The sequence below is a fragment of the Sus scrofa genome, chromosome 8, assembly GCF_054392235.1.
Source record: "Sus scrofa isolate SSC_HxYL_T2T_F1_AM1 chromosome 8, Sscrofa_HxYL_maternal_Yorkshire_Landrace_v2.0, whole genome shotgun sequence".
Lineage (NCBI taxonomy): Eukaryota > Metazoa > Chordata > Mammalia > Artiodactyla > Suidae > Sus > Sus scrofa.
Window position 1 is genome coordinate 40,085,767 of NC_139390.1, and position 26,687 is coordinate 40,112,453.

At 37.8% G+C, this 26,687-nt stretch overlaps 1 protein-coding gene across 50 annotated transcripts in view; it reads left to right on the forward strand.

Annotated features, from left to right (window-relative positions):
- The first annotated feature begins 4,840 nt into the window (after window positions 1–4,840).
- FIP1L1 (factor interacting with PAPOLA and CPSF1) overlaps window positions 4,841–26,687 on the forward strand; it is a 77,927-nt gene continuing 56,080 nt past the window's right edge. For 8 of the 50 annotated variants that reach the window (XM_021101227.2, XM_021101231.2, XM_021101241.2 and 5 more), the window contains exons 1-9: window positions 4,841–5,204; window positions 6,380–6,424; window positions 6,526–6,565; window positions 12,736–12,793; window positions 14,188–14,291; window positions 17,703–17,767; window positions 18,301–18,411; window positions 19,004–19,134; window positions 19,424–19,492. In XM_021101227.2, the coding sequence (XP_020956886.1) occupies window positions 5,120–5,204; window positions 6,380–6,424; window positions 6,526–6,565; window positions 12,736–12,793; window positions 14,188–14,291; window positions 17,703–17,767; window positions 18,301–18,411; window positions 19,004–19,134; window positions 19,424–19,492 (708 nt within the window). In that variant the 5' untranslated portion in view covers window positions 4,841–5,119. The remainder of the gene's footprint in view (window positions 5,205–6,379; window positions 6,425–6,525; window positions 6,566–12,735; window positions 12,794–14,187; window positions 14,292–17,702; window positions 17,768–18,300; window positions 18,412–19,003; window positions 19,135–19,423; window positions 19,493–26,687) is intronic. The other 42 variants (XM_021101229.2, XM_021101232.2, XM_021101242.2 and 39 more) reach the window with 7 other exon arrangements.

The following is a 26,687-nucleotide window of genomic DNA, read 5'->3' on the forward strand; positions in this document are numbered from 1 at the left end:
ATTATTTTCTATTCTCATAAAATTGAGCATATTTCCCTTCATCTCTTTTCTAAGTTGTCTATATGCATGATTGACACTTAAGGATTTATTAAATACTTTCCATTGCTTGATATTGTAAGAGAGAACATGGTGAATTAAAAAAAAATTGGGGAGTTCCCATGTGGCTCAGCAGGTTAAGGATCCAGCATTGTCACTGCAGTGGCTCCAGTTGCTGCAGTAGCACAGGAACTTCCGCATACTGTCGGGATGCAGCTATTTAAAAAAAAAGAAAGAAATGTTTGTTTTCACCCTTAAAAAGTGTGCAGTTTACATTGCGGTGTAGATGTGCATAGATGATACAATTTTCCATAAATAACTAGCAATATAGAATTTAGTGTTAAAATATACCATAATGCAGGAGTGCCCTGTGGCTCAGTGGGTTAAGAATCCAATGTTGTCACTGCTGTGGCTCTGGTTATTGCTGTGGAGCAAGTTCCATCCCTGGCCTGGGTACTTCCACATGCCATGGGAACGGCCAAAAAAAAAAAAAAAAAAAAAAAAGTAATAGAATGCAGAAGAAGATGGATAATTGGGGCTTAATTCCTTGCTGTGGTATCTAAAGCAGAAGGAAAACTCTACACATGTGCAGTTACTCAGGTGTTTCAAGGGATAAGAGGCCTAACCCATGACATATGTCAACAACAACAAAAAAATTAATAAACAATCTATGATAGGATAGATAACAGTTTTACTTGAGCCAAACTAGGGACTATAGCCTGGAAGACAGCCTCTCAAATAATTCTGAGGAGCTGCTCCAGCACAGTTTTATGTCTTGTCAGAATAAAGAACATCAGGAATTCCCATTGAGGTGCAGTGGAAACAAATCTGACTAGCATCCATGAAGATGGGGTTTTGATCCCTGGCCTCTATCAGTGGGTTAAGGATCCATCATTGCCATGAGATGTGGTGTAGGTCACAGATGAGGCTCGGATCTCGTGTTGCTGTGGCTGTGTCGTAGGCTGGCAGCTGCAGTTCTGATTCAGTCCCTAACCTGGGAATTTTCCATAGGCTACAGGTGTGGCCCTAAAAAGACCAAAAAAAAAAAAAAAAGAAAAAAAAAAGAAGAAGAAGAAGAAGAACAAAGAACATCAAACAAATCAGAGATACATTGCTTCAGGGTTAAAAAAGACCAGCACTTATACAGCTGGTCAGTATGGCTTGGCACCTGGGAAGGGAGTCTTATCATTTAAGGAGTACCAGCATTGGTGTCCCAGGAAGGGAGGCATTTGATCTTTATTTTTAACATGGACATTCTTTACTTCTGGTCACTGTGCCTTTTTCTTTAATAAAATCAAAGATGTACAAAGTTTGTTTGATAGGCCACAAATAGGCTGTTCTAGTTATAGCATAAATTCAAGTTAACTCCTGTGTAAGCCAGAATGAACTTCCCTGTAGCTCCATATGTAAAAATGTCTTTTATCACATAGCACCAACTCACCTGTAACTTGTCCAATGCTTTCACATCTGAGACTTCATTTTAGCTTTGTTCTCCTTCCAGGAAGTGGGCATAACAAGCTATTTTAATGTATCAATTTACTGATGAGGAAACTGAGAAACACTGAAGTGACATAACTAAAGTTGACAGCGAATAACACAGTAAGGCTTAAATGCTCCTACATATATATTCAAAACACATTTCTGAGAACTATCTACTAGATACTGAGCAAGGCACTTTTATTTGATCTTTACTTCTTGACATTGTTTTAATCATCCCATACTAATAAGCCCTCCCTTTCAGTACTTCTCAGAGATAGATGCATTAAAACTGATGCTTTAGGAAATCCCTTGTAGTGCAGCAGGCTAAGGATCCAATGTTGCCACTGCTGGGGCTTGGGTCAGTGCTGTGGTGCAGGTTTGCTCCCTGGCCTGGGAACTTCCACATGCCTCAGGTGAGGCAAAAAAAAAAAAAAAAAAAAAAAACCTCCCCCCCAAATACAAACTCCCTCCACCAAAACCTGATTTTTTTTTTTTTTTGGTAAAGAACCAACAGACCATACACCCAAATATACAAACAAATGGAAAACAATATAATCAGAATATACAGAGTATTGTAGTTTGATAAGGTCATAATTTTACATAATATTTGCTATTTGCAAACTGCCTATCTTTGAAGTCTCCCAGGGTGAGAGACAAAGACATCTTTTTTTTTTTTTTTTGTCTTTTGTCTTTTTAGGGCCACATCCATGGCACATGGAGGTTCCCAGGCTAGGGATCCAGTTGTGCCAGCCTATATCACAACCACAGCAACACCAGATATGAGCGGTGTCTGCGAACTATACCACAGCTCACCACAACACCGGACCTTAACCCACTGAGCAAGACCAGGGATCAAACCCACAACCTCATGGTTCCTAGCTGGATTCATTTCTGCTGCACCATGATGGGAACTCCAAAGACATCTTTAACTAAGGAAGATTATCCAGGCAAGAAACTCAGTTTGGAAGCAATGAAAGAACAAGCCTTTTAAGGTTGATTATTAGTGATTTATGGGCTTTTCTGCTTGTGCAAACCTTCATTTTCAAAGCTTAGTTCAAAAGCTACCTCCACCATGAAGATGATTCTGATGCATTAATTATTATCCATCAAGTCTTTCGTTTAAGTAAGACAAGCTCATTCAGGCCCTGAAAGGAGAAAGAGGCTCCTCAGCAAAAGGCAATCAGTTCTCCCATGAAACCACCAAAGGTTGTTCTAGACTCATGAAATGATAAATAGAAAGGTAAATAGGGACTATGAGTGATTGCCTTATGACACCCTTAAGCAGAATCTAAAATCTTCATTTCATTACTGTCAGTAGAAGTAAAGATCTCTTAAGTGCTAGGCACCAAATCAGGAATTGGAATGACATATAAGAAGATGCCCTGGGAGTTCCCTGGTGGTCTAGTGGTCAGGATTTCAAGTTTTCACCTCTACAACTTGGGTTCAATCCCTGGTCTGGGAACTAAGATTCCATATCAACTGTTGCACACTGAAGCCAACCTCCCCCCCCAAAACAAACAAACCAACAAACAAAAAGATGCCCTTTCGAGGGAGGACTTAGTGAAGACTCTTAGGAAAATAGATGTTGTCAAATAATTACTATATGATGACATAGACACAGGCCATGGAATCAACACAGTGTGCAGCAAGAAGTGATGAGCTCTGCAGTACCCACCCCCCAAATAACTCCAACCTCATCTATATACCCTCTCCCTCCCTCACTCCACTCCAGCCACATTTTGGGTTCCTTGAAAACACCAAGTATGCTTCTGTTTCAGGGCTTTTGCATTTCCTATTCTCTCCATCTGATAAGAGTTCCTTCCAGAAGTCCAAAGGGTTTATTTCTCTCACTCAGGTCTCTACTCTTGTACCACCTCATTAGAGTGGCTTTCCATGACCACTTGACATATGGAAGTTCCCAGGCAAGGGGTCGAATCAGAGCTGCAGCTGCTGGCCTACACCACAGCTCACAGCAACGCCAGATCCTTAACCCACTGAGTGAGGCCAGGGATCAAATCTGCATCCTCATGGATACTAGTTGGATTCATTTCTGATGTGCCACAACAGGAAGTCCCTCAAGAATTGTTAAATAAATAAACAGTATTTATTGACCAGAGAGCAAGTAAACCAATTGGTTGATTCGTAAAACTCGAATGGATTTCTTTCTAAAAAGTGAGTGTTCTGTCTGAAAACTTTACAACAGAAAGACTTCAGAGATCATCTAAATTCAGCTTTCCTATCTTATAGATGAGAAATCTGAAGCACAGAGGGGTGGATTACCTGAGGTCTTGCTACTAGATAGTTTTAGGTAAGAGCTAGACCAACAGTTCTCACACAGCATATTTTCTTCTCCTTGAGAGATGTGTTTTCAAAAGTAGCCCCAAAACTTGGCAATATCTAGTAAAATAAAAACTTCACATACTTTATGATAAAAAAAAAACCCTGTTGTACAAAACAGCAAGTCATTTACAAGGCTTGTTGTTGTAGTTTTTTTTTTCTTTTTTTTTTTTCATGAAAGTGGGAAGTTGAAATCATTCTAAATGCACATCAGTAGGGAACTAGCTGTATTCATTTTGTGATAGCTATGTTATGGGATATTATGAAGGGCTTAAAAATGGACATAATTTCATACATATATACATGAACACGGAAAGGCTCTCCAAGACACTGCTAAATAAAAATCAACTCACATATGGGAAGGATTCCCCAAGAAACTGAGTAAAAAAACCAAACAAAAAACAATCCACACAAAGATACACGCATATTGTATTCGTTAAGACGGGTTAACTTCAAGTTTTTCCAGCAAAACAATGCATGTGAAGAAAATATATATATAAAATTTCATAACACTGCCCATGAAACAGGAAAACAAAGGCTACCTCTGTAAAGGAGAATAACAGATAAGAAGTCTTTGATTTTTTTACCACGGACAATGCGTTATTCATTTACTTGGCTTTTATTTGCTGTTAATTTTTCAAGAAAGTGGGCTTGAATTACTGTTTGTTCTCTAATGAGAAACAGGGACTGAGAGGTAATGATTCTGTGTCAGGTTTGATACATGTAAAGAAAGAAACAAGGCCTTTCGTAAGATTAAAAAACAACAACAAACAAAAAAAAACCGACTGAGAAGAAAAAGTAAACACCAAAGGCAGAAAGTAACAATGGAGTACTCTCCAGGAAAAGCAATACGGTTTACCAGAGATAGGACTGGGGGAGGGGAATTCTAGACGACGCACGACGTTACAAGAGGAAGTCACGCTAAAAAACCAAAGCGAGATTCCACGGGAGGCGGGGCCAACTACGATGCGCGTGCGCAACCAGGCTCAGGTGGCCGCCGCCGCTGCGGAAGCAAAGCTACCTAGAGACGCCGCGCCGCTTGGGTGCTGGTGCGCGTGCGCGGGCGCGGGCGGAGCGGCGCCGGAGTCGTCTTCTTTACCGCCGCTGCCGCCGCCGCCACGGCCGTCTCTCCTGGATTTGAGTCTCGCGCTTTCTTCGTTCGCTCGCCGGCGGGTTCGCTCCCCTCTCGAGCCCCCGGGCAGCGAGGCTTGGGAAGGGGTTGGAGGGGGCTGCTGATAGCCGCCTTTAAGTTGTGCTCGGGGCGGCCATGTCGGCCGGCGAGGTTGAGCGCCTAGTGTCGGAGCTGAGCGGCGGGACCGGAGGGGATGAGGAGGAAGAGTGGCTCTATGGCGGTACGGAACTTCCTGTCCCTTCTCTCTCTCCCGGGTTCTCTCAGGCCTCTCCTCCGGGTCTGCCGACGGCTGGCGTCCCGGGCCCCTGACGCCGCCGCCCGGGGCCTCTCGCACAGAGCCTCGTCCGGCCTGACTCAGGCCGAGTGCGGCGTGCGCGTCCCCCGCCCCCCTCGGCCTCTGGACGCCCAGCCCACACCCCCTACGCGCTCCCACCCCGCGGCGGCCGCTCGGGGCTGGTCCGGGGGCGCGGGTCCTGGCCCGCGGTCTCTCCCTCCTACTCACTCGGGCTTCTCGGACGCCTCGCCTCCGCGCTCTATCGTCTGTTTTTTAATATCGCCTCTAAGCTGTGTTGGTGCGGCTCCTCTTGCCCCTTGACTGTAGGATGCCCTTCCTGTTGCCAGAAACAGTCATTCTGTAATAATAGCTAAATAAAGTTGATGCTGTAAAACTAACGTCTTGTTTCTTGATGGTCAGTTTGTATGGAATGCACCTGCAAGGGTACCTCCTTGTCTGAAAGTCGTGCTTTAAAAATAATTAAGAGAGAGAGAAAGAGATGGAATACATTATGGCCCATAAAGAAAACTCTGAATGTCTCCTGTATTAAGGTGAAATTTTTCTTTTTTAAGGGACTGCTCTTAACCCACATCATTGAAGTATCTCATGTCCCTAGGCTTATAGTTTTCAGTGTCATCTCATGCATATTTTTTTCACAAAGTAAGTTCACTACATCTTTTATGGCCCCTTTGAAAGGGACTTGTGTGACACTGATTTTTAACTTCCATCAAGTTATGGTCCCTTCTTGTTTGTTACTGATACTAATTTTGAAAGTTAATGTTTTTTCCTTGCCTAAAATGCATATTGATTCTCTTGAGAATAGTGTAGTAAAAGACCACGTTTAGGCACCGTGCAGCTCCTGGTGATGTGATTAACAAACTTTGATTTTGATAAACTTGTAAAAGACATCTTTTTTTTGGTGGCAAAATTTAGCATTAGTGATACTCTGAATTGTAAATGTTGAGGGTTTCTTTTACACAGATCTAGAAATCTTTAGTACCTTTTAAATTAAGCTTACTTTTATAGAAGTAAAGTCTGATTTTTTTTATTTTTTTATTTTTCGTAAAAGACATATCTTGTTAAGTTATTATAAGGTGATCTAACTTTGGATGTGCTTATAGGCCCATGGGACGTGCATGTGCACAGTGATTTGGCAAAGGACCTAGGTTAGTGCTTGTGATGATCACTTCAGATTTTCATAATATTGGTTTCTTAAAGAGTTTTGTTTGTTAATTTTATTTATTTATTTATGTATTTTTTTTGGTAGATGAAAATGAAGTTGAAAGGCCAGAAGAAGAAAATGCCAGGTTAGTGAAATTTCTTGTTGATGCTTATATAGATTGTGTGGTACAGTGATTTTGTAGCAGATTGTCAGAAGTATTTCATTATGATCATTGGCTCAATTACATTTTGACTCAAGGTGGGAAGACATTGAGTTCTTTTTTTTACTATTTCAGGACCTAATCTTATACCAATTTCATTTATTTGTTAATAGCCTAGGAGACAAAGTTTTTTAAGGGTTTGAAAATTTTTCACTATTAAGGAACATTGTTTTCATAAGTGATCTCGATAGTGGAATACACGGTATAACCATTTGACTACTAAGAAAATTTTTAAAGAATTTTTTATATCTAGTCACTTATGATGGAGCATGATAATGTGAGAAAAACAATGTATACATGTATGTGTGACTGGGTCACCTTGCTGTACAGTAGAAAAGTTACAGAACACTGGAAACCAGCTATAAGGAAAAATAAAAATCTTTATAAAAAATTCTTTGGGTAGCTACTTTGACAATTTCTTTCTTTCTTTTTTTTTTTTTTTGGTCTTTTTTTTTTGTCTTTTCTAGGGCTGAACCCATGGCATATGGAGGTCCACAGGCTAGGGGTCAAATTGGAGCTACAGCTGCTGGCCTACACCACAGCCACAGCAACACCAGATCCAAGCTGCATTTGCAGCCTACACCACAGCTCATGGCAATGCGAGATCCTTAACCCACTGAGCAAGGCCAGGGATTGAACCCACAACTTCATGGTTCCTATTCGGATTCATTAACCACTGAGCCACGACAGGAACTCCTGCTTTTACAACTTCTTAATATTTTGGATAGAGTAATGCACTTTGGTTATTATTTCAAGGTTTGGATTTATTCAGAAGTCAGTGTGGAATTAATGAATTAAGATTGATTGCCTTTTTTAGAGTACTAGAAAAGTATGAGTATCACTTACAGAACATATATGGGGAGCCAACAACTTACTCAAAATTTCACAACAACTCATGCATACAAGTATGTCGATATGCTGACATTATTCTGACCAGATGCCTTAGTGTCTTAGAGTAGGGGAGAGGTGATTACAGAAAGAGCTTTTAAAGAATATTTGCGTTTAAAAATAGGAGGAAACACCACCTCACACTGACTAGGAATGTCTGTAATCAAAAAGACAGTAATAGGTGTTGGTGAAGATAATGGGGAAATCAGAACCCTTATATAGCACTAATGGTGGGATTGGAAAACGGTGCAGCTGTGGATAATGGTCTGAGAGTTCTTCAAAAGGTTAAATGTAGAGCTACCAGATGATCCAAGAATTTTCCTAGATATATTCTTTAGAGAAATGAGACTTGTATGTGAATGTTCATAGCAGCATCATAATAGCCAAGAAATGGAAAGATCCCAAGTGTCTATCAAATGATGAATGCACAGGTTTAAAAAAGTGGTTTATCTATGCAGTGAAATACTGTTTGGCAGTAAAAAGACACGAATGAAGTACTGATATGTGTTAGTTAGAATATGAATGAACCACGAAAACTGCTAAAACCAGTCAAAAAAGACTACATGTTGTATTTCTAATTGTACTAGATGTACAGACTAAGTAAACCCATAGAAACAGAAGCTAGTGAGTGCTGAGACTGGGCATGGCAAAATGGAGAGTGACTATATATATATAGCAGATTTCTTTTGGAGGTGATGAACATGTTCTAGAGTTATATGGTGTGATGTTTGCACTATTCTGTAAACATATTAAAAACCATTCAATTGTACACTTCAAATGAATGGATTGTGAGATATATAAATTATATCTGAACACTGTTGTCAAAGAGTGAATGGAGGAATTTCCGTTGTGGCTCAGATGGTTAAGATCCATGAGGATGTGGATTCGATCCCTGGCCTCCATCAGTGAGTTAAGGATTTGGCGTTGCTGCAAGGTGTGGTGTAGGTTGCAGACGTGCCTGGACATTGATCTGGACATTGCTGTAGCTGTGGTGTAGGTCAGCAGCTGCAGCTCCAATGCAACCCCTAGCCTGGGAAATTCCATATGCCTTGGGTGCAGCCCTTAAAAAAAAAAAAAAAAAGTGAATGGTGGGAAGAAGTAAGAAGTAGAAATTTGAAATTATTTCTTCCTTGCTTAAAAATATCTCCTATATTGGAAGATTTTTTTTTTTAACCCTTTGATATATCATCTGAAATCTTGTCACTTAGTTTTGAAGTGTATATATCCAACCCAGTTCCTAACCCTAATCTCAATTAACCACAAAGTTGGGATTTATGTAGTTTATCATTAATGAATGTAGTTAAATATTTCTTCATACCCTGTTTTTCATTTGGTCAGGAAATTAATGAAAATAATCAGACACATTTTTGTGAACTAGTTTTTATTCTCTTTTCTTAGTACTAGTTCTTGGCTACTGTTGTCAAATCTTATTTTCTGGTTAAACATTCTTTAATTTTAATTCCTCAGTACACAGCTTGGTTAAATTGATTGGAGAGGAAGGCTGCACTGTTAAAATGTCTTTATATTCCTTAGTAACACTTTATTTTGAAAGCTATTAAGTTTATTTCATCCAAAGGAAAAGATCTGCCCTTAAAGTTTTGTTTTTCTTCAAAAAGCTTATAATTTTATCTTGTTTTTAGCATTTTAATGGTGATAGAGAATGAGAACTTTTAAAAGTCTCTGGGGGAAGAGAGCTCTGCTAAAGCTGTGTTCTAGTATCCAGTATGGTACATACACACTGCATTACCCTGAGTCAAGTCCTTGTCCTCAGAGGTTTCCCCACTTTCTTTGTGACTGGGCCCTCATTGAAACTGTTCTTAACCATTGCATTGTACTGTCACCAATTATCTTGTTTTATGTATCCACGTTTTGGGTAAACATACTGTTTTGTGACATAAAAAGCAAACTCAGCTTGTTTCTGAGAAATGTACTAAAGAATTATGGCTGCATATTTTTTTCCTTGGGTCAAGTAGTAGAATAGTGAAAATGGAAGAGATAAGTTTTTGGTTTTATTTGAAGATAGAAGATTATAAAATACCACTATGAGATTAAATTGATTTATATGGAAACTGCTTAATTAGCAGAAATTCAATGAAAAGAGCTTTGACCTGTATCAACATCTGGACATTTTCCCTAGAAATGCTACAAAATAATTGTGAGTTGCCTTATACTTCAGTTTATCTATAAAATGAGGTTAATGGTTAATTCCTACTATCAAAACTATAATTATTAGAAATATAAGAAAGCAATTACAGTATAGTACTATTAAGTTTTATCTCATGGTGAATGGACATATGCTTGAGTCTTAAGAGAATTAGTGTTATATATCAATTTTCTTGTAACAAGACCAATTCAAATTTTAACTGGCCTTAAAATAATTCAAAAAAATTTTAATGATTTTTATTTTTTCCATTATAGTTGGTTTACAGTGTTCTGTCATTTTTCTACTGTACAGCAAAGTGACCCAGTCACACACATCTACATTCTTTTTCTCACATTATCCTCCATCATGCTCCATCACAAGTGACTAGATACAGTTCCCAGTGCTGTACAGCAGGATCTTAGTGCTTATCCGTTCCAAAGGCAGTAGTTTGCATCTATGAACCCCAGAGTCCCAGTCCATCCCTCTCCCCTTTGGCAGCCACAAGTGTGTTCTCCAAGTCCCTGAGTTTCTTTTCTGTGGAAAGTTTCATTTATGCTGTATATTAGATTCCATATAATGTGATATCATATCATATTTGTCTTTTCTTTTGGACTTATCTCACTTAGTATGAGAGTCTCTAGTTCCATCCATGTTGCTTCGAATGGCATTATTTTGTTCTTTTTTATGGCTGAATAGTAATCTATTGTGTATATATACCAGATCTTCTTAATCGATTCATCTCTAACAGACACTTAGGTTGTTTCCATGTCTTGTCTGTTGTGAATAGTGCTGCAGTGAACATATGTGTGCGTGTGTCTTTTTCTCTTCTTTTTTTTTTTTTAGTGCCGAAAGAACTTTCTTTACTTTTGTTTTGTTTTTGAAAACAAGCTTCTTTTGTTGAGGGAAAAGAATGACATAATGGAGAAAAGTTGAGTCCAGAGAGGATTTACGTTGTACATGTGTCTTTTTCAAGGAAAGTTTTGTCTGGATATATGCCCAAGAGTGGGATTGCTGGGTCATATATGTAGTTCTGTAGTTTTCTGAGGTACCTCCATACTGTTTTCCATAGTGGTTGTACCAATTTACATTCCCACCAATAGTGTAGGAGGGTTCCCTTTGTTCCACACCCCCTCCAGTATTTGTTATTTGTGGACTTTTTAATAACGGCCATTCTGACGGTTGTGAGGTGGTACCTCATAGTAGTTTTGATTTGCTTTTCTCTAATAATCAGTGATGTTGAGCATTTTTTCATGTGCTTATTGGCCATCTGTATATCTTCTTTGGAGAAATGTCTGTTCAGGCCTTTTGCCTATTTTTTAATTGCGTTGTTAGTTTTTTTGCTGTTGAGTTGTGTAAGTTGTTTGTGTATTTTAGAGATTAAGCTGTTGCCAGTTGCATCCTTTGAAATTATTTTCTCCCATTCTATAGGTTGTCTTTTTTTTTTATGGTTTCCTTTGCTGTGCGAAAGCCTTGTCAGTTTAAGTCCCATTGGTTTATTTTTGCTTTTATCCCTTTTGCCTTGGGAAACAAAAAAATTTTTTTTTTTTTGGAGTTCTCATCATGGCACAGTGGGTTAAGAATCTGACTGCAGTGGCTCAGGTTACTGTGGAGGCATAGATTCATTTCACAGCCAGTGCAGTGGATTAAAAGGATCTGATGCTGCCACAACTGTGGTGTTGGTTGCAGCTGTGGCTCAGATTCAGTGCCAGGCCTGGAAACTTCCATGTGCCGTGGTGCAAAAAATAAGAAAAAAAAAAGTAATTTTTATTAATGCTTCAAAATTAGTTCTGGCACTCCTTTGGGTCAAATTGGAAGCCAGTCATACATGAAGGTAAAACTTTTTATCTTACTTATTTTTTATTCAACAAAGAACATATATCCAGTAAGACTGATGAAACAGAGAACCAAGAGCATGTGTGTTTACTAGATACTGAAAGAGTTAATGTGATCAAACCACAGATCTGAGTTCCTTGGGCACCAGGTAAAAGAGGAAACTGTGTTACATAGTCCTTGGCAATTACTTTTTTTTTTCCTGTCTTTTGTCTTTTTAGTGCTGCAGCTGCGGAATATGGAGGTTCCCAGGCTAGGGGTCTAATCCAAGATGTAACTGCTGGCCTACACCACAGCCACAGCAATGCAAGATCTGAGCCGTGTCTGCATCCTACACCACAGCTCATAGCAACACTGGATCCTCAACCCACTGAGCAAGGCCAGGGATTGAACCCGCAACCTCTTGGTTCCTAGTCGGATTTGTTTCTGCTGCGCCACGACAGGAACTCCTTTTTAAAATTTTTATTTATTTACTTATTTTTTTTGTCCTTGGCATTTACTAGAGTACTTTGATATTGAATATAATTTTAGGATAAATTAGAAACAGATTATAAATTATAAACTGATTAAGGGAGTTCCCTGGTGGCTCAGTGGGTTAAGGATCTAACATTGTCACTGCTGTGGCTTGGGTCACTGCAGTGGTGTGGGTTTGTTCCCTGGCCAGGGAACTTCTACATGCTGTGGACATGGCCAAAAAAAATGTAAAAAACTCAGAGTTCCCATCGTGGCTCAGTGGTTAATGAATCTGACTAGGAACCATGAGGTTGTGGGTTCGATCCCTAGCCTTGCTCAGTGGGTTAAGGATCTGGCGTTGCTGTGAGCTGTGGTGTAGGTCACAGACTTGGCTCGGATCCCAAGTTGCTGTGACTGTGGCATAGGCTGGCGGCTGCAGCTACAATTAGATCCCTAGTCTGGGAACCTCCATATGCTGCAGGAGCAGCCCTAGAAAAGGCAAAAAGACAAAAAAGAAAAAACAAAACCCTCAAATTATATCTTATCATCAGATTGTAAATTTGCCATCATTAACATTGTGGAGGCAGTTCCATACTACTTCCAGTGTTGAATGTTCATGTTCTTTGTGAGGTGTTAGGCCCAGACAGGCAGTTTTTACCATGTCTTTGCATATCCAGTGCACAGTAACTTCAGGAAACTTCAGACATAGCTTAAAAACACTAGTATGCTCTGTACTTCAGAAAAGTAATACCAGACATGTACTTGTTTTTGTTGTTTGTAGTGCTAATCCTCCATCTGGAATTGAAGATGAAACTGCTGAAAATGGTGTACCTAAACCGGTAACAAGGCTTTGGGATCTGGTTACTTCTCTGTTTAAAATCTTTATCAGTAGTTTCCCATTCACTTGGGAAGAAAACCAAAATTTAACATGACTGGGGTATTTTGCATGATCGGGCCCCCCTCTTCCCCCTCTTATAATTTCCTTTGTCATCTGGTAATATCAAAAAGGGTAACCGTGAGAAGAAGTAGTGGAAGGGGATTGCAGAGGAAATGGAGCATGTGCAAGAGCTTGATGTTAATTGCTTTCAAGGAATTGAGTGATCCTAGATCAACTAACTAGATCACAGAGAGCCTGGTTTTCAAAGCATACATTGAATCTCTCAACCCAAGTTTGTCAAGTTCTTTAGCGAATTGTTATTTTATGTAAGTGACAGTCTGACCACATGCCCGTTAAAAGTGATTTTTTTTGGGGGGGGGGTTAAACAAATCTTGGTCCCATGAATATTTTAATCCTGTAAAACAGAGGAGGTTGTTATTCTGCAAGCCTAACAACTTGAACTTGTATACAAAAAAGCATTTAGCCTAGTTGATCTACTTTTTGAATTTACTATTATGTGACTAGGCACAAAGCAGCCTCAAAAAAAATAAAACTTTCATAAATGGCCCCACTGGGAGTTCCCATCGTGGCGCAGTGGTTAACGAATCTGACTAGGAACCATGAGGTTTTGGGTTCGTTCCCTGCCCTTGCTCAGTGGGTTAAGGATCCGGTGTTGCCGTGAGCTGTGGTGTAGGTCACAGATGCGGCTCGGGTCCCGAGTTGCTGTGGCTCTGTTGCTGTGGCTCTGGCATAGGCTGGTGGCTACAGCTCCGATTAGACCCCTACACCTAGCCTGGGAACCTCCATATGCCATGGAAGCGGTTCAAGAAAAGGCAAAAAAAAAAAAAAAAAAAAAAAAAAAATGGCCCTACTTTTATTCATAGGAAAAAAGTGTACCCTCATTCATTTGCATGTAGGGCCTCTTTTACGTGTAAATGATGCTGGGAATAGGTGAGCTGCTTCTTAACTATTTGGTGCTTTTAATCATGACTCGTGATTGTTTTCCTCTTTCATATTCTTTTTGTTAAAAATTCCTCAAATACTTTTAAAAAATAATTTTATTTTCTTGATATTTTAGTATACTGTCTTAGATTTTTTTGCAAGAGGGGCAGTTATAAAAGTAGCAAAAAATACATGAGGTGTTATTTACCAAAAGAATGTTGAGAAAAGGTGTTACTTCATCTTCTTAACTCTTTATCATGTAAATCATCAAAGTTGTAATTGAGTTGAAGTAGGTATTATTTTTCCCCTGTAATTAACTCAAAAAAATGCAAAACCATTAACCTTTTCAGAGATTCATATTTGTCATTGAAGTGGATTGTTGACTGTATTTTATGATTGTTTATGTTGATATAGAAAGTGACTGAGACTGAAGACGACAGTGACAGCGACAGTGATGATGATGAGGATGATGTTCATGTCACTATAGGAGACATTAAAACGGGTGCACCACAGTATGGGTAAGTTCTTTTTTTGGTCTTTTTAGGGCCTCATCTGTGGCATATGGAAGTTCTCAGGCTAGGAGTCAAATTGGAGCTGTAGCTGCTGGCCTATACCACAGCTACAGCAACATGGGATCTGAGCCACATCTGTGACCTACACCACAGCTTATAGCAACACCAATTCCTTAACCTACTGAGTGAAGCCAGGGATTGAACCTGCATCCTCATGGATACTAGTCGGGCTTGTTATTGCCAATCCAGGACGGGAACTCTGGGGTAAGTTCTTAAGTAACAACTGTGTGCTTAAATTAAAGGTAGAGTGCCTGTATCAGACAATTAGTGATTGATTTAATTGTTCTTACACTTTTCCATCTTACCATGATATGAAAGAACTTTTGTTAAAATTTCACCAAATGAATTGCTAAGAGAGGAGGTAAAAATTCTTGTCACCAAAAAAAAATTTGTAACTGTGTGGTAGTGGCTATTAATTGAAGTTATTGTAATCACTTTGCAGTTTATACATATGTCAAATCATTATGTTGTACACTTAAAATTAACTTAGTGTTATATGTGAATTATGTTTCATGATGAAAAGGGATTTCACTATGAAAATACTTTTTTCCTGAAAATAATTAATTAGGTAAAGTTATGTAAAAGCAGCAGTTTTTGATTTCTAAAATTGAAATATCTTTATAAATGAATTGAGATTCTTTAAATAGAATTAGAAAACCTTGAATTGCTGTTTACATCTACATTGTTCTTACGTTTTACTTATCCAGATCTGAGTTTAGATTTTTAATTTTTTGTCCAATAAAAACAATATCAAAAGTATTTCTGTAGTTCCTGTCGTGGCGCAGTGGAAAAGAATACGACTAGGAACCATGACCCCTGGCCTCATTCAGTCGGTTAAGGATCCGGTGTTGCCATGAACTGTGGTGTAGGTTGCACACACGGCTGGAATCTGCTGTTGCTGTGGCTGTGGTGTAGGCCCGCAGCTGTAGCTCGGATTAGACCCCTGGCCTGGGAACCTCCATACGCTGTGGGTGCAGCCCTAAAAAGCATTAAAAAAAAAAAAGAAAGAAAAAAGTGTATATTTTTGCTTTTCATAGTGTATTTTTCAAGTGGTTAATTTGCCTGTAGGCTCTTTAGGCCGATAAGTTGTCTCAAGGATTATAGTCTGTAAAGCTGGATCAAGTGAATGGACTATCATGGATGCACAGAGCACATAGAAAGAATTTTACAGGAAGATCCGAAGGGAATAAAGTATAGGTTTAGATTTTGTTATGGTGGTAGATCTTTTCTATTGACGTCTTTTCTGTTTTTCAGAATGGATATATATTGTGGTGCTTGTGCATTGGAAACATAAAATTTTGTTAATTGCACTATAGTTCATTAAGTAGCTTTATTGGGAATGAAGCTGTATAAAGGAATAAGTTGCTAAAAGTCTGTAGGTGTTGAAGAGAAGATCCTAGATGTGGTAATATTTGAACTTGTGTGAATAATTCTTGAGACAAAAGGACAGATAAATTAGATGGGTGATACTATGTATATGTAGTGGAAGCATGGCTTAGAGGACTCTTAAGACTAGAGGATAAGGTAGATGAGAAAGGATGCTTGAAACCACTGAAGAGATGGGAGTTAGCATGTTGTCATCATCATGGAACCTTTAAAAGGTTTATAGGCAAGTCACCACTATTCGAAAATATAAACTCTAGCAGTGGTAATTGAAATGGACTAGATAGAAATGAAGTTAACAGCTATGAAGTAATTGTCCACATGGGATGATAATCCAAACTAAGCCAGCAACAGTAATATAGGGATAGATGGAAAAATTAGATATATTTGAGTGAATAATAAGTGGATATAACATGGGTAACAGATTGGTTATAGATGGAGGGGTAGATAAAAGGTGCAGTGGTTTAGAGGTTTTTGGACAGTTCATTGTGTATATAACATTGTATTACCATGTGTAGGTAATGTGGGAGGAGTAGATTAAATTTTTTTCCCTCTCTCCTACCAGCCTATTTTTTATATATTTTTATTTAAAACATTTTTTAATTTAAAAATTTTTTTGGCTGTGCTTGCAGCATACAGAAGTTCCTGGGCCAGGGATTGACCTCGGACCATAGCAGTGAGAACACCAGATCCTTAACCACTAGGCCACTAGGGAACTCCAAAAATAAATATTTTGATGCTTTTTTTTTTTTTTGACTACAGTGTGCAGTGGTTTGATGTGGGGTCTCAGTTACCAGCCCAGGGTTTGAACCCTGGCCGTAGCAGGAAAAGCGCTGAATCCTAACAACTAGAGCACCAGGGAACTCCCCTTGATAAATTTATTTTGACGTTCTCTTTAGACATTAAAGTATATAGGATATAGCCCCTAGAGAAGCCTGAGACTTCATGGGGGGTTATTGGATGGTATCAGATTTACTTAAGAATGGTTTTTGATATAGCTAAGCTTCTTTATACACAGCGAGTATGAATGTTTGGTGTCATTTAAAAAATGTTTTAAAAGGCAGAATGGGAAAGGGAAAGTAGAGACATTCATGTAATGAAGTATGATAAACCTTTTATAATATGGTTTTGATTTATCTTTTAGCAGTTCTGTAAGAGGACCATTTAAAAATAATCCTTAGTTTTTTACTTTGACTTTCAAACATCTAGGACTTTTATACATCATGTATAGATATCCCAAAGAGCTTTTGCTGTGCTAAATTTAGATTTTTTTTTTTAATTTAGATTGTTGAAATGTAAGCATTGTGGGGGAGGAACCATGTTTGTCTAGCTGCTCATTCTCTCTTTAGCTTAGCATTATATATGATGTAATGTGGATGCTCGAGCAGTTACTAAATGAATTAATTAGCCAATGAGATGAGTAAACATTTTAAGTAGAAGTAGTGCTTGACAGTAACAGTTTATTTGGGGCTACTTCATACTTCCTGTGTTTATAGCAGTGGAGCTTTATACAAGTATTTGAATATTTTGTTGAATTTATCCTTATATCTTTAAGCAGAATTACCTAGGTTTCAAATTTAATACACTGGAGACAAAAGATGAAAATTATTAGGCAGGTGAAAAGCAGTGCATTTTCACAAATCCATTTGAATGAGTAGGAGATGAGATGAAAACAAAGCATTTAAACTGTTCTTTCACAGTCAAATTTCTGGGAAGTTTATTACAGTGGGAAATTGAGTTAGTAGCAAGTAGGTTTTTGAGTTGGAAAATTAGACTTTTAAAAAAATACTTGTTTTTATCTTTTTTTAAGCAAGGAACAGACCCTTAAAATTAGTTTAAAACATTTTCTAAAATGTTTGAACTAGTTTCAGTTTATTCAGTTAATGTTTGGGTGTATAATTTATGTTACATACAGAATACATTGCTGTTTTTACTTTAAGTTTCTCAGGATAATTTTTATTATTTTACTTTTAGGAGTTACGGCACAGCACCTGTAAATCTTAACATCAAGACAGGAGGAAGAGTTTATGGGACTACAGGTAAAATTTGTATTTGCAGTTGCATCCATAGGAATATATATCTGAATAGGTCATGAATAGGTTGTAAGCTGTTACAGCTCATTTTTAAAAAGCAGTTTTTGACCATTTTTCATGTAGTGGAGATACTTTCTGTAAAGGGCTAGGTAATCAATATTTTAGGTTGTGTGGGTCACATAGGGTTCCTGTCACGTATGTGTGGTTTTTTTGTTTGTCCTATAACCTTTAAAGAAGTAAAAAATCTTTCTTAGTTCACAGACTACAGTGATTTAGAACATGGAAGTTAGCAACTTCCTTTTGGTATAGGAATCCCTTATTGTGAGCAACAAGTCCCTAATTTCTCTATCCGTTTTAACTTACAGCTATACCATACATTTTGACCTTACTGTTTATTTATGGTAAACCTTGCCGTTTTGTTTAGGATCTTTGCCGTATTTTATGCTAACAGTAGTAAAAAGGTGTCAGTGTTTTCTGTTTGTCTGTAGTATCAGCTTCTTTCCAATGTGGTTCCTTCACCATTTTGTACTTTTCTAAAGTAGGAACGAAAGTCAAAGGAGTGGATCTTGACGCACCTGGAAGCATTAATGGAGTTCCACTCTTGGAGGTTGATTTGGATTCTTTTGAAGATAAACCATGGCGAAAACCTGGTAAGATTATTATGGATTATGTCAGTTTAAAAAGATTTTTATTATAAACAGTTATTAGAAAAGTTTTTTTCAGCATCAGTTTAGAATATTATTTTTTAAATGTAATTTTTGTTGTCTTATGAATATCATAATAATGACCTGTATTAATAAATCTTACAGCCTAGCATTATATAAGAGTAGACTTTGCACATTGTTTTATTAATGCCATTTCTAAAGGAAATAATTCTTTTTTTTTTTTTTTTTTTTTTTTGTCTTTTTGCCTTTTCTAGGGCCGCTCCTGCGGCATATGGAAGTTCCCAGACTAGGAGGTGAATCAGAGCTGTAGTCTCTGGCCTATGCCAGAGCCACAGCAATGCAGGATCCAAGCCGCATCTGTGACCTACACCACAGCTCATGGCAATGCCGGATCCTTAACCCACTGAGCAAGGCCAAGGATCGAAGCCGAATCCTTATGGATCCTAGTCGGTTTCATTAACCGCTGAGCCACGAAGGGAACGCCCTCCATTTTTATTCTTACAGTTTAATATATATTATATGCTGCATAAAAATAGAATTGAAATATTTGCACACTAAAAGTGTGTCTTATCTTTAGGTGCTGATCTTTCTGATTATTTTAATTATGGGTTTAATGAAGATACCTGGAAAGCTTACTGTGAAAAACAAAAGAGGATACGAATGGGACTTGAAGTTATACCAGTTACCTCTACTACTAATAAAATTACGGTAATTAGTAAATATTCCAAAATACCCCAGCCTTTTCTACTGTCCCAGTTTTATTCCCTAAGTAAATCAGTTGTTCCCTATAAAGGTGGTTAAATGCTATGTGATAGTTTAAAAATTCCATTTTACCATGTTTGTTTTTTTCCCTTCCTTCCCTTTCAGAGTTTCATATTAATGATTATCTGATGTTTTTAGTTTCAAGTCACAAACTAGCCACAGCTAGTTTGTCTTTATATGGCCTACAATTAAAATTTATGTGGTATCTTAATGGGGAATATGTTATTTAACTTAGGCCGAAGACTGTACTATGGAAGTTACACCAGGTGCAGAGATCCAAGATGGCAGATTCAATCTTTTTAAGGTGAATTTTAGTAAATTATCCTTGGTTGCTCTCATTTTTTTGTTCTTGAGTCTGCTCCCATACCACTACTCAAGGGATGAGATTAAAGTGGAAATAGCTACCTTTTTTCCAATCCTTTAGCTTCCTGGTGACTTACAAATTTGCTGATTGTTGTTTTATCTCCACTTTGCAAGCATGTGAATTGTAGCCTATTATACTAACAATGCCAAGTAAAACTGTTCTTGCTATATGTTGTGATTTTTATTTTGAGTCATAATGTATGTTTGTTTGTAGGATATAAAAGTTTATGCCAACAGACTAAGCACTCATTGTAGGTCCTGCTATAATCTTTATCAGAATTCGAGACTTATTTTTCCTGATTTTCTGTTAAAAAATAGTAAGGCAGATGGCATACTGCATATTATTTGTATGACACTGAAGTCATTGGTGTAGTGTTTCTTGTAGTTTAAGATGTTTAAGAATCTTAGACATTCTTTGCGAGTCACTGTGAAAGACTCAACAGAATAGGATAAAGCTGTTGATTTTTTAAATTAATACTTAAAAGGAGTAGGTTTAGTAAGAGACTTGCAGGTTGATAAAATTACTTGGGTATCAAGTCTGACTTCTGGCTTCTCCATTCCATGTGATTACAGACTCAGTCTAAAGAATAGTAATATATTTTCATACCTGTGCAGTATACAGCAACCTACAGACTTTTCTCAAAATGTGATTGTATATTCTTCTTCCTTTACCTTAATTCTTAATTCTTATATTGAGAGACACTGGGATGAAGACTGGGAGTGGCTTTTAGATTGGGTTATATACTCAGGGAACTTTTGTGGGCAGGAACTTTTCTGTGTCCCATTTGGGGCTACAGCCCTGTCCACCAAAATACTGCCTTATGCAATGCATGTGCTATATCCGCAGATGTAGCCGCTCTGCTGGACACAGTTCTGTATAGAGAATTTAATTTTAATTTACATCCTACTTTGGGTAAGTATTTGGTTCTTGTTCTGCTGTAAATATTTTGAAAGTGTGTGATGTCTTATTTTAAATGGTCATCAGGTTCTTCTTGGTGATAGCTACCTATTTAGACATTGAATATGTTGTTTTTTATGATTGCAGTGAATAGATAGGAAGTTACCTTGATTATGAAATAGTTCGTTTGCAGTGGTGCTTTTTATTTTCTTCTAACAGGAAGGAGAACTGCCTTTTTAAACGGCCAGTTTCTCTGTATTTTATCTTTTTGCAGTAAACTTCTGAAAGTAAAGAATAAAAAGAAACTCCTAGGGCCTGGTCTCGTATTGAAGGTAGCCATCATGAATGAGTTTTTTATGTACATATGGTCTATCAAAAATTATTTGGAAGTGTCTTTGATTATGTGAGAGGAGGTGGTTGTTCCATTTTGATTTATTTGATTCCGAATGAATAGGGACTTGAATTTGATGAGTATTCTCTTTTTTCTTTTTCTTTTTTTTTTTGCCTTAATGTGCTTAAATATTGTCTGTTGGAAATACTGATTTGGGATAGGGTGTGTATGGCTCATGCTTTTTCTTTATGCGTATCGTGGTCTGTAAGCTATATTTTGTTGCTAGTGCTCAAAATCTGCCACTAATAGTATGTGGTGGTAGTGTTTGGTATTTTCAAGTTGCAGTTTGATTTACATTGAATTTCAGTTTACGACTATCCTACCCTGAACTTGCCCGATCTCATCTGATTTACACTGAGTTTCAGAAATATTTCTGTCACCTTAAATAAATTTCTGAAATATCCTTGTTCAGATTTCTGTGAGATTATTGTTTTCAAAGAACTCTGCAACTCTGGAGAATACCAAAAACATTACAAAGATGTAATTAGTTCCCAAATAAGTAAATTTAGTAGGTATTATTAAGTGCTAAAATGTATACTTTAAACAAAATGCTGTGGAAATTGGAGATATGAGAGAGTTAATTAGAAACTACTTTGGGATTAGAAATTACGTTGGATGCTATATATAGGTCCTTTCTACTTCCTTTTTTTTAAGTTAAAAGTGGGATGCAATAGTAGAGAAAAGCATATTACCATTTTAATGGAAACCTTGAGAGCATAGAGAAGCGAAATTGAAAAATATTACAGATTTAGGAAAGATTTGCCCTTTGGCTTGGACAAAGAAATTTAAGTCTTAATTGAGTAGAAGTAAATAAAAGGATTATTTCAGAAATCAGCCTTAGTGGATCAGAGAATTCTTTCTGGAGAAGAATATGTAGGGTGTGATTTAGCTTTAGACAGCCTAGGAACCAGGAGGAAGAATTGCAGGGATTACCGCCTATTAGTGATCAGGAGAGTGACACTGGCAGTAGTGTGTGGTGTGGTTGGATAAAATCCAAGGTCTTGTCCACTTAACTGCCATTTGAACCATCATTATTAGGCTTGGTGAGAAAGAAGGAAAAAAAAATATATCTGAACAGCACTATGCTGGATGCTATGTAAAACAGAGTCTTTGTATTCAGGAAGCTCATGATCTGAGTGATGTGTACATGTGAACTAATAATCCTGGTATACTGTGACAGGTGTTATGTGGTGTATTGACAGAATGCAGTAGGGAGTTCAGAGGTGAGCATGGGTTATCCTACGTCACAGAGCCTAGAAGGATTCAAATGGGATGTAATAAATGAAAAATGGTTGAGAAGTTCTTATGTTGTGCAGCGGGTTAAGAATCCAGCGTTGTCACTGCAGCAGCTTGGGCTGCTGCTGTGGCATGTGTTTGATCCCTGGCTGGGGAATTTCCTCATGCCATAGGCGGGGCTAGAAGAAAAAAGCACACACACACAAAAGAAAGACAGTTGAGTTTTCATTAGTAGGAGAGAGATGGATGTATAGAACATTGTAGGCAGAGAGAGCAATGTGAACAAAACCAGATAGTGTGAAAGGTGGGGTGAGAGACAGAGGAGAGAAGCCTGGAAATGGTAGAAATGGGACCATTATGAGAAAGACCTTAATCTTAAATTAGCCTGCAGACAGTAGGAGGCCATTTGAAAGTTCTTGGGTAGGAGAATAGCATGAGCAAATCTGGTTTTTAGAAAAAGAACTGGAACTGGGGTGAGCTGAAGAATGAATGTAAGACAGAAAGGGAGTCAGGGTATAAAATGAATAAGGATCCAAACTAGTACTGGTGAGTGGACAGAGGAATAGATTCAAGTTTAAGTTATTTTCGTATCTATTGCGAAGATGATTTTTTCATCCTTAGTCTGTTGAGAGACAAGCAACCCAACTGCATCTTTAAAATAATTTATTTTACTTTTTATTCAGTAAATTTCCAAACATATTAACAAGTAGATAGAATAATACAAATGAACCCCTGTGTGTTTATTATAGTGCCTCAGTGATTTATCAACATTTTGACATTCTTGAAATCTTTTCTTTTTGTTTTTTGTTTTTTTAGGGCCGCAGCCAGGGCATATGGAAGTTCCCAGGATAGGAGTTGAATCAGAGCCGTAGCTCCAGCCTATGCCACCAGCCACAGCAATGCAGGATCTGAACCATTCTGCCTGTGACCTACACCACAGTTCATGGTAATGCCAGATCCTTAACCCACTAAGCGAGGCCAGGACCTGAACCCGCATCCTCATGGATACCAGTTGGGTTTGTTACTGCTGAGCCACAATGGGAACTCTCTAAATAAAGGTTTTTAATTTTTTTTTTTAACAAAATGAAAGATGAGATACAATAGGTATAAAAATAAGGTCACTTGGGTGCAACAACAACCAGGTGTATGATTATATCATTTGGGGTGAGGGCAAGAGAGGAGTGACTGGTGAGACTAGGTGATATGTATGTAAGAAAAATTAACCACAACCTTCTCTCAAAATACTATGTGTGTGCACACATATATATTTTTTTTTTGTTTCCCGTATCTGTAGATGTATGTATGAGCTTAGTCACCAGTATTGTGGATTTCATAAGCATGTGTCTTGGTCTATTATCATCCATTGTACCAAGCATTCATTTGTACCTTCTTAATCTGGAACTATGTATCCTTCATCTCTGGGATATTTTCCTCTATTATTTTTTTGCTTTTTTTCTCTGCTTTCTTCTGTCTTTTGGACCTCTTATTCAAAAATTGGACCTCATGCTGGTCCTTTAATTTTCTTAGTTTTTCTTATTTCCTTTCTCTTTGTTTTCCATTATCTGTGAGATTTCTTTAACCTTAGAGTGCTCCTGTTCTCTTTTTCATTTCTGCTGTTATATTTTTGCATATCCAAGAAGATTTTTCTTCAGTATTTCTCTTACAGCATCCTGCTTCTGTTCATGCATGCAGCGATGGCAGTATTTTTTTCTCCCTCTGTCTCTAAAAAGGTCTTGATATTAATGATAGGTTGCTTCTGTGAGGTTTTCTTTTGGTGCATAGGCTGTTTTCTCCAAGTTGATTTTTTAAGTTTGTTGTTTTGGGCTTTTTGACTTTCCTCAAATATTTGTTGATCCTTAGCCATTATTAACTCACAAGAAAGTGGACCACTGAAAAGGTGAAGATGATCTGTGCATGTGGGTAGGGCTTGGCTGATTGTAGGCTTTACTGTAGGGCTAAGCTTTTTTCACAGTCTCTGATGTCAGTATCTAGGTTGTTTTGCTTTTTGTTTTTTATTTTTGTTTTTGTAATAATCTAAGTTTTCAGAGAAGATACTCTAGTATCCTGCCTAGAGGGTTTATATTTTTTACTTGGCTGATTGAAATGCTCTGGGAGCTAGAGTTGTCAATTCCTGAATCTTGCTGTGGAAATTAATATGTCTTTGATTTCTCCTTTCTGATTTAGGATTCAGATTCTTTGGTCAGCTCAGTTACTATTTTTTCATCTGCTTGCTCAGTCCTAAATTTTGTTGCCTTCACAGTCTTTATTCTTGTGGGTTGAAACAAATAATTTATGCAGTTATCTACTTTTTCTTTTTCCATCTTAACATGTGATGAATGTTTTCCTAGGTTATTAAGGTTTTTTTTGATAATTAACACTTTAAAATAGCTACATAATCCATTATTTGGGTGTTTGACAATAATTTTTTGGATATTATTTTGTAATATTAAGCTTTTTTTTTTTTTTTGTCTTTTTGCTATTTCTTGGGCCGCTCCCGCAGCATATGGAGGTTCCTAGGCTAGGGGTCGAATTGGAGCTGTAGCCGCTGACCTATGCCACTGCCACAGCAATGCAGGATCCGAGCTGTGTCTGCAACCTACACCACAGCTCACGGCACCACCGGATTGTTAACCCACTGAGCAAGGGCAGGGACCGAACCCGCAACCTCATGGTTCCTAGTCAGATTCGTTAACCACTGCGCCACGACGGGAACTCCTGTAATATTAAGCTTTTATAAGCAATGCTGTGAAGGGCAGTCGTAGGAAATTTTACAGAATGAAGGTTGGCATAATTTGTGTAAATACTTAATTTCTTAAGATTATAGACTTCAGTCAGCTTTTCTTTGCATATGTAAGATCTGAGATGAATTTGTTTTTTACATAATCAGTCACGATGGTGTTCCCTGGTGGCCTATCAATTAAGGATCTGGCATTGTTGCTGCCATGGCACGGATTTGATCTCTGGCCCAGAAACTTCGGCATGCCACATGACCCCCCCCCCAAAAAATAGCTGTGATGTCTTACAGTCATTTCTTAAAATATTAGATCATGTGAAAAAATAATCTCATTATGTTTTGATTAAACAAATTTTGAATCTGTAATGCTGAATGCAACATCGGAAGACAAGGTGATAATGTATTAATAGGAGGGTTGCTCAAATGATGAAGTTCAGAATTGTTTAATATAATGCCTATGTTAAGAAGAAATTCAGAAAATGAACTTAGGAAACATAAGGAATTTTTACATGTTTAAAAGTGTACTGTGTCTTCCTGATACCTTTTTTTACTTTTTCCCCTTTTGTAAATACTTTTTAATTTATGCTGTCTTCTCACCCCTCCCCTTCCACTTTTCCCCACCCTTCTTTGTCCCTTCTCCCCAGTTTTTAACTGAGCGTTGGCTGTGTCAGGAAGTGTTTTAGGTTTGGGTGGAGAGTAGAGGTAACCATTATAGACCTAGACTTTGTGGTCTTAGAATTTATATGACTTAATGGAAAAGATAGGTATAACTGGATATCATGCCAAGAATTATAGTTATTAATTACCTGTCCTATGAAAGACTTCAAGAAGTGACATTTAAGCTGAGTCCCAAAGCCAATCAAATAGCAAATAGCAAATATATTTGAGCATTCATTGCATGCCTGGTGATGTTTTTGGGCACCTAGGATACAGATTTGGACTGGATGTCATCCTTGTCTTCAGGGATCCTATGTTATAGTGGCAGCAGACAGATAATAAACGTAAAATAAATAAGAGGACTTAAGATAATGACAGTAGTGAGAAATTCCATGAAGAAAACACAAAATGATAATATGATAGAGATTGTAATGACTGTTTCGAGGAGACTTGTAAAGTGAAAGGAACAGCTAGTGCAAAAGCCCTCATAAAGGGGGAACTAAGAAGAAAAGAAAGGTCATAGTGACTGGGCATAGTTAAGTTGGGCAGGAATAGAGGAAAACCAAAGTTGGAGAGGTAGTCAGGGCCCATACTCTGTAAATGCTTGTAGGCCATGGTAAGTGTAGGTTTTATTCTGTTGGTATTAGAAAGCTATTGGGGAATGTTGAGCAGGGGAGAGACATGAGTTGATTTACACTTGAAACACTGCTTTGGCTGTGTACAGAAGATGGATTTTAGTGATGTAAAGTCAAAGCAGAAAGACAAGTTAATTTAGTGGAACAGTTGAGGTGTGGTTGTGGGTTTGACCTGGATTTTAGGAATGGGCATGATGATAAGTGGTTGAACTTAGTATTTATTGTCTAGATGAAGTTGACATAGAATGTTCCTATGCATTGAATAATTACTAGGTGTTTTTGTTTTCTCGAGAAACTTGGTAGATGATAGGGCCATTTACTTATATGAGGAAGACTTGGAGAGGATCAGATTGTCGGGTAGAGGGAAATCAGTAGCTTTGTTTTGGACATGCTAAGTTTGAGATGCTTATTAAACATGTGAAAAATTGGATGTAAATTATTGGTGCTCAGGGGAACAGTTGAGACCATAGTGTCAGCTCTTGAGTATTCCTGACATTCCTGGGAAGAGGAGTGCGTTTTTTTCTTCTGTGTTTTCTAATAGCATCTTTTATCCCAGCGATATTTTTTTTTCATCACACTTACTGT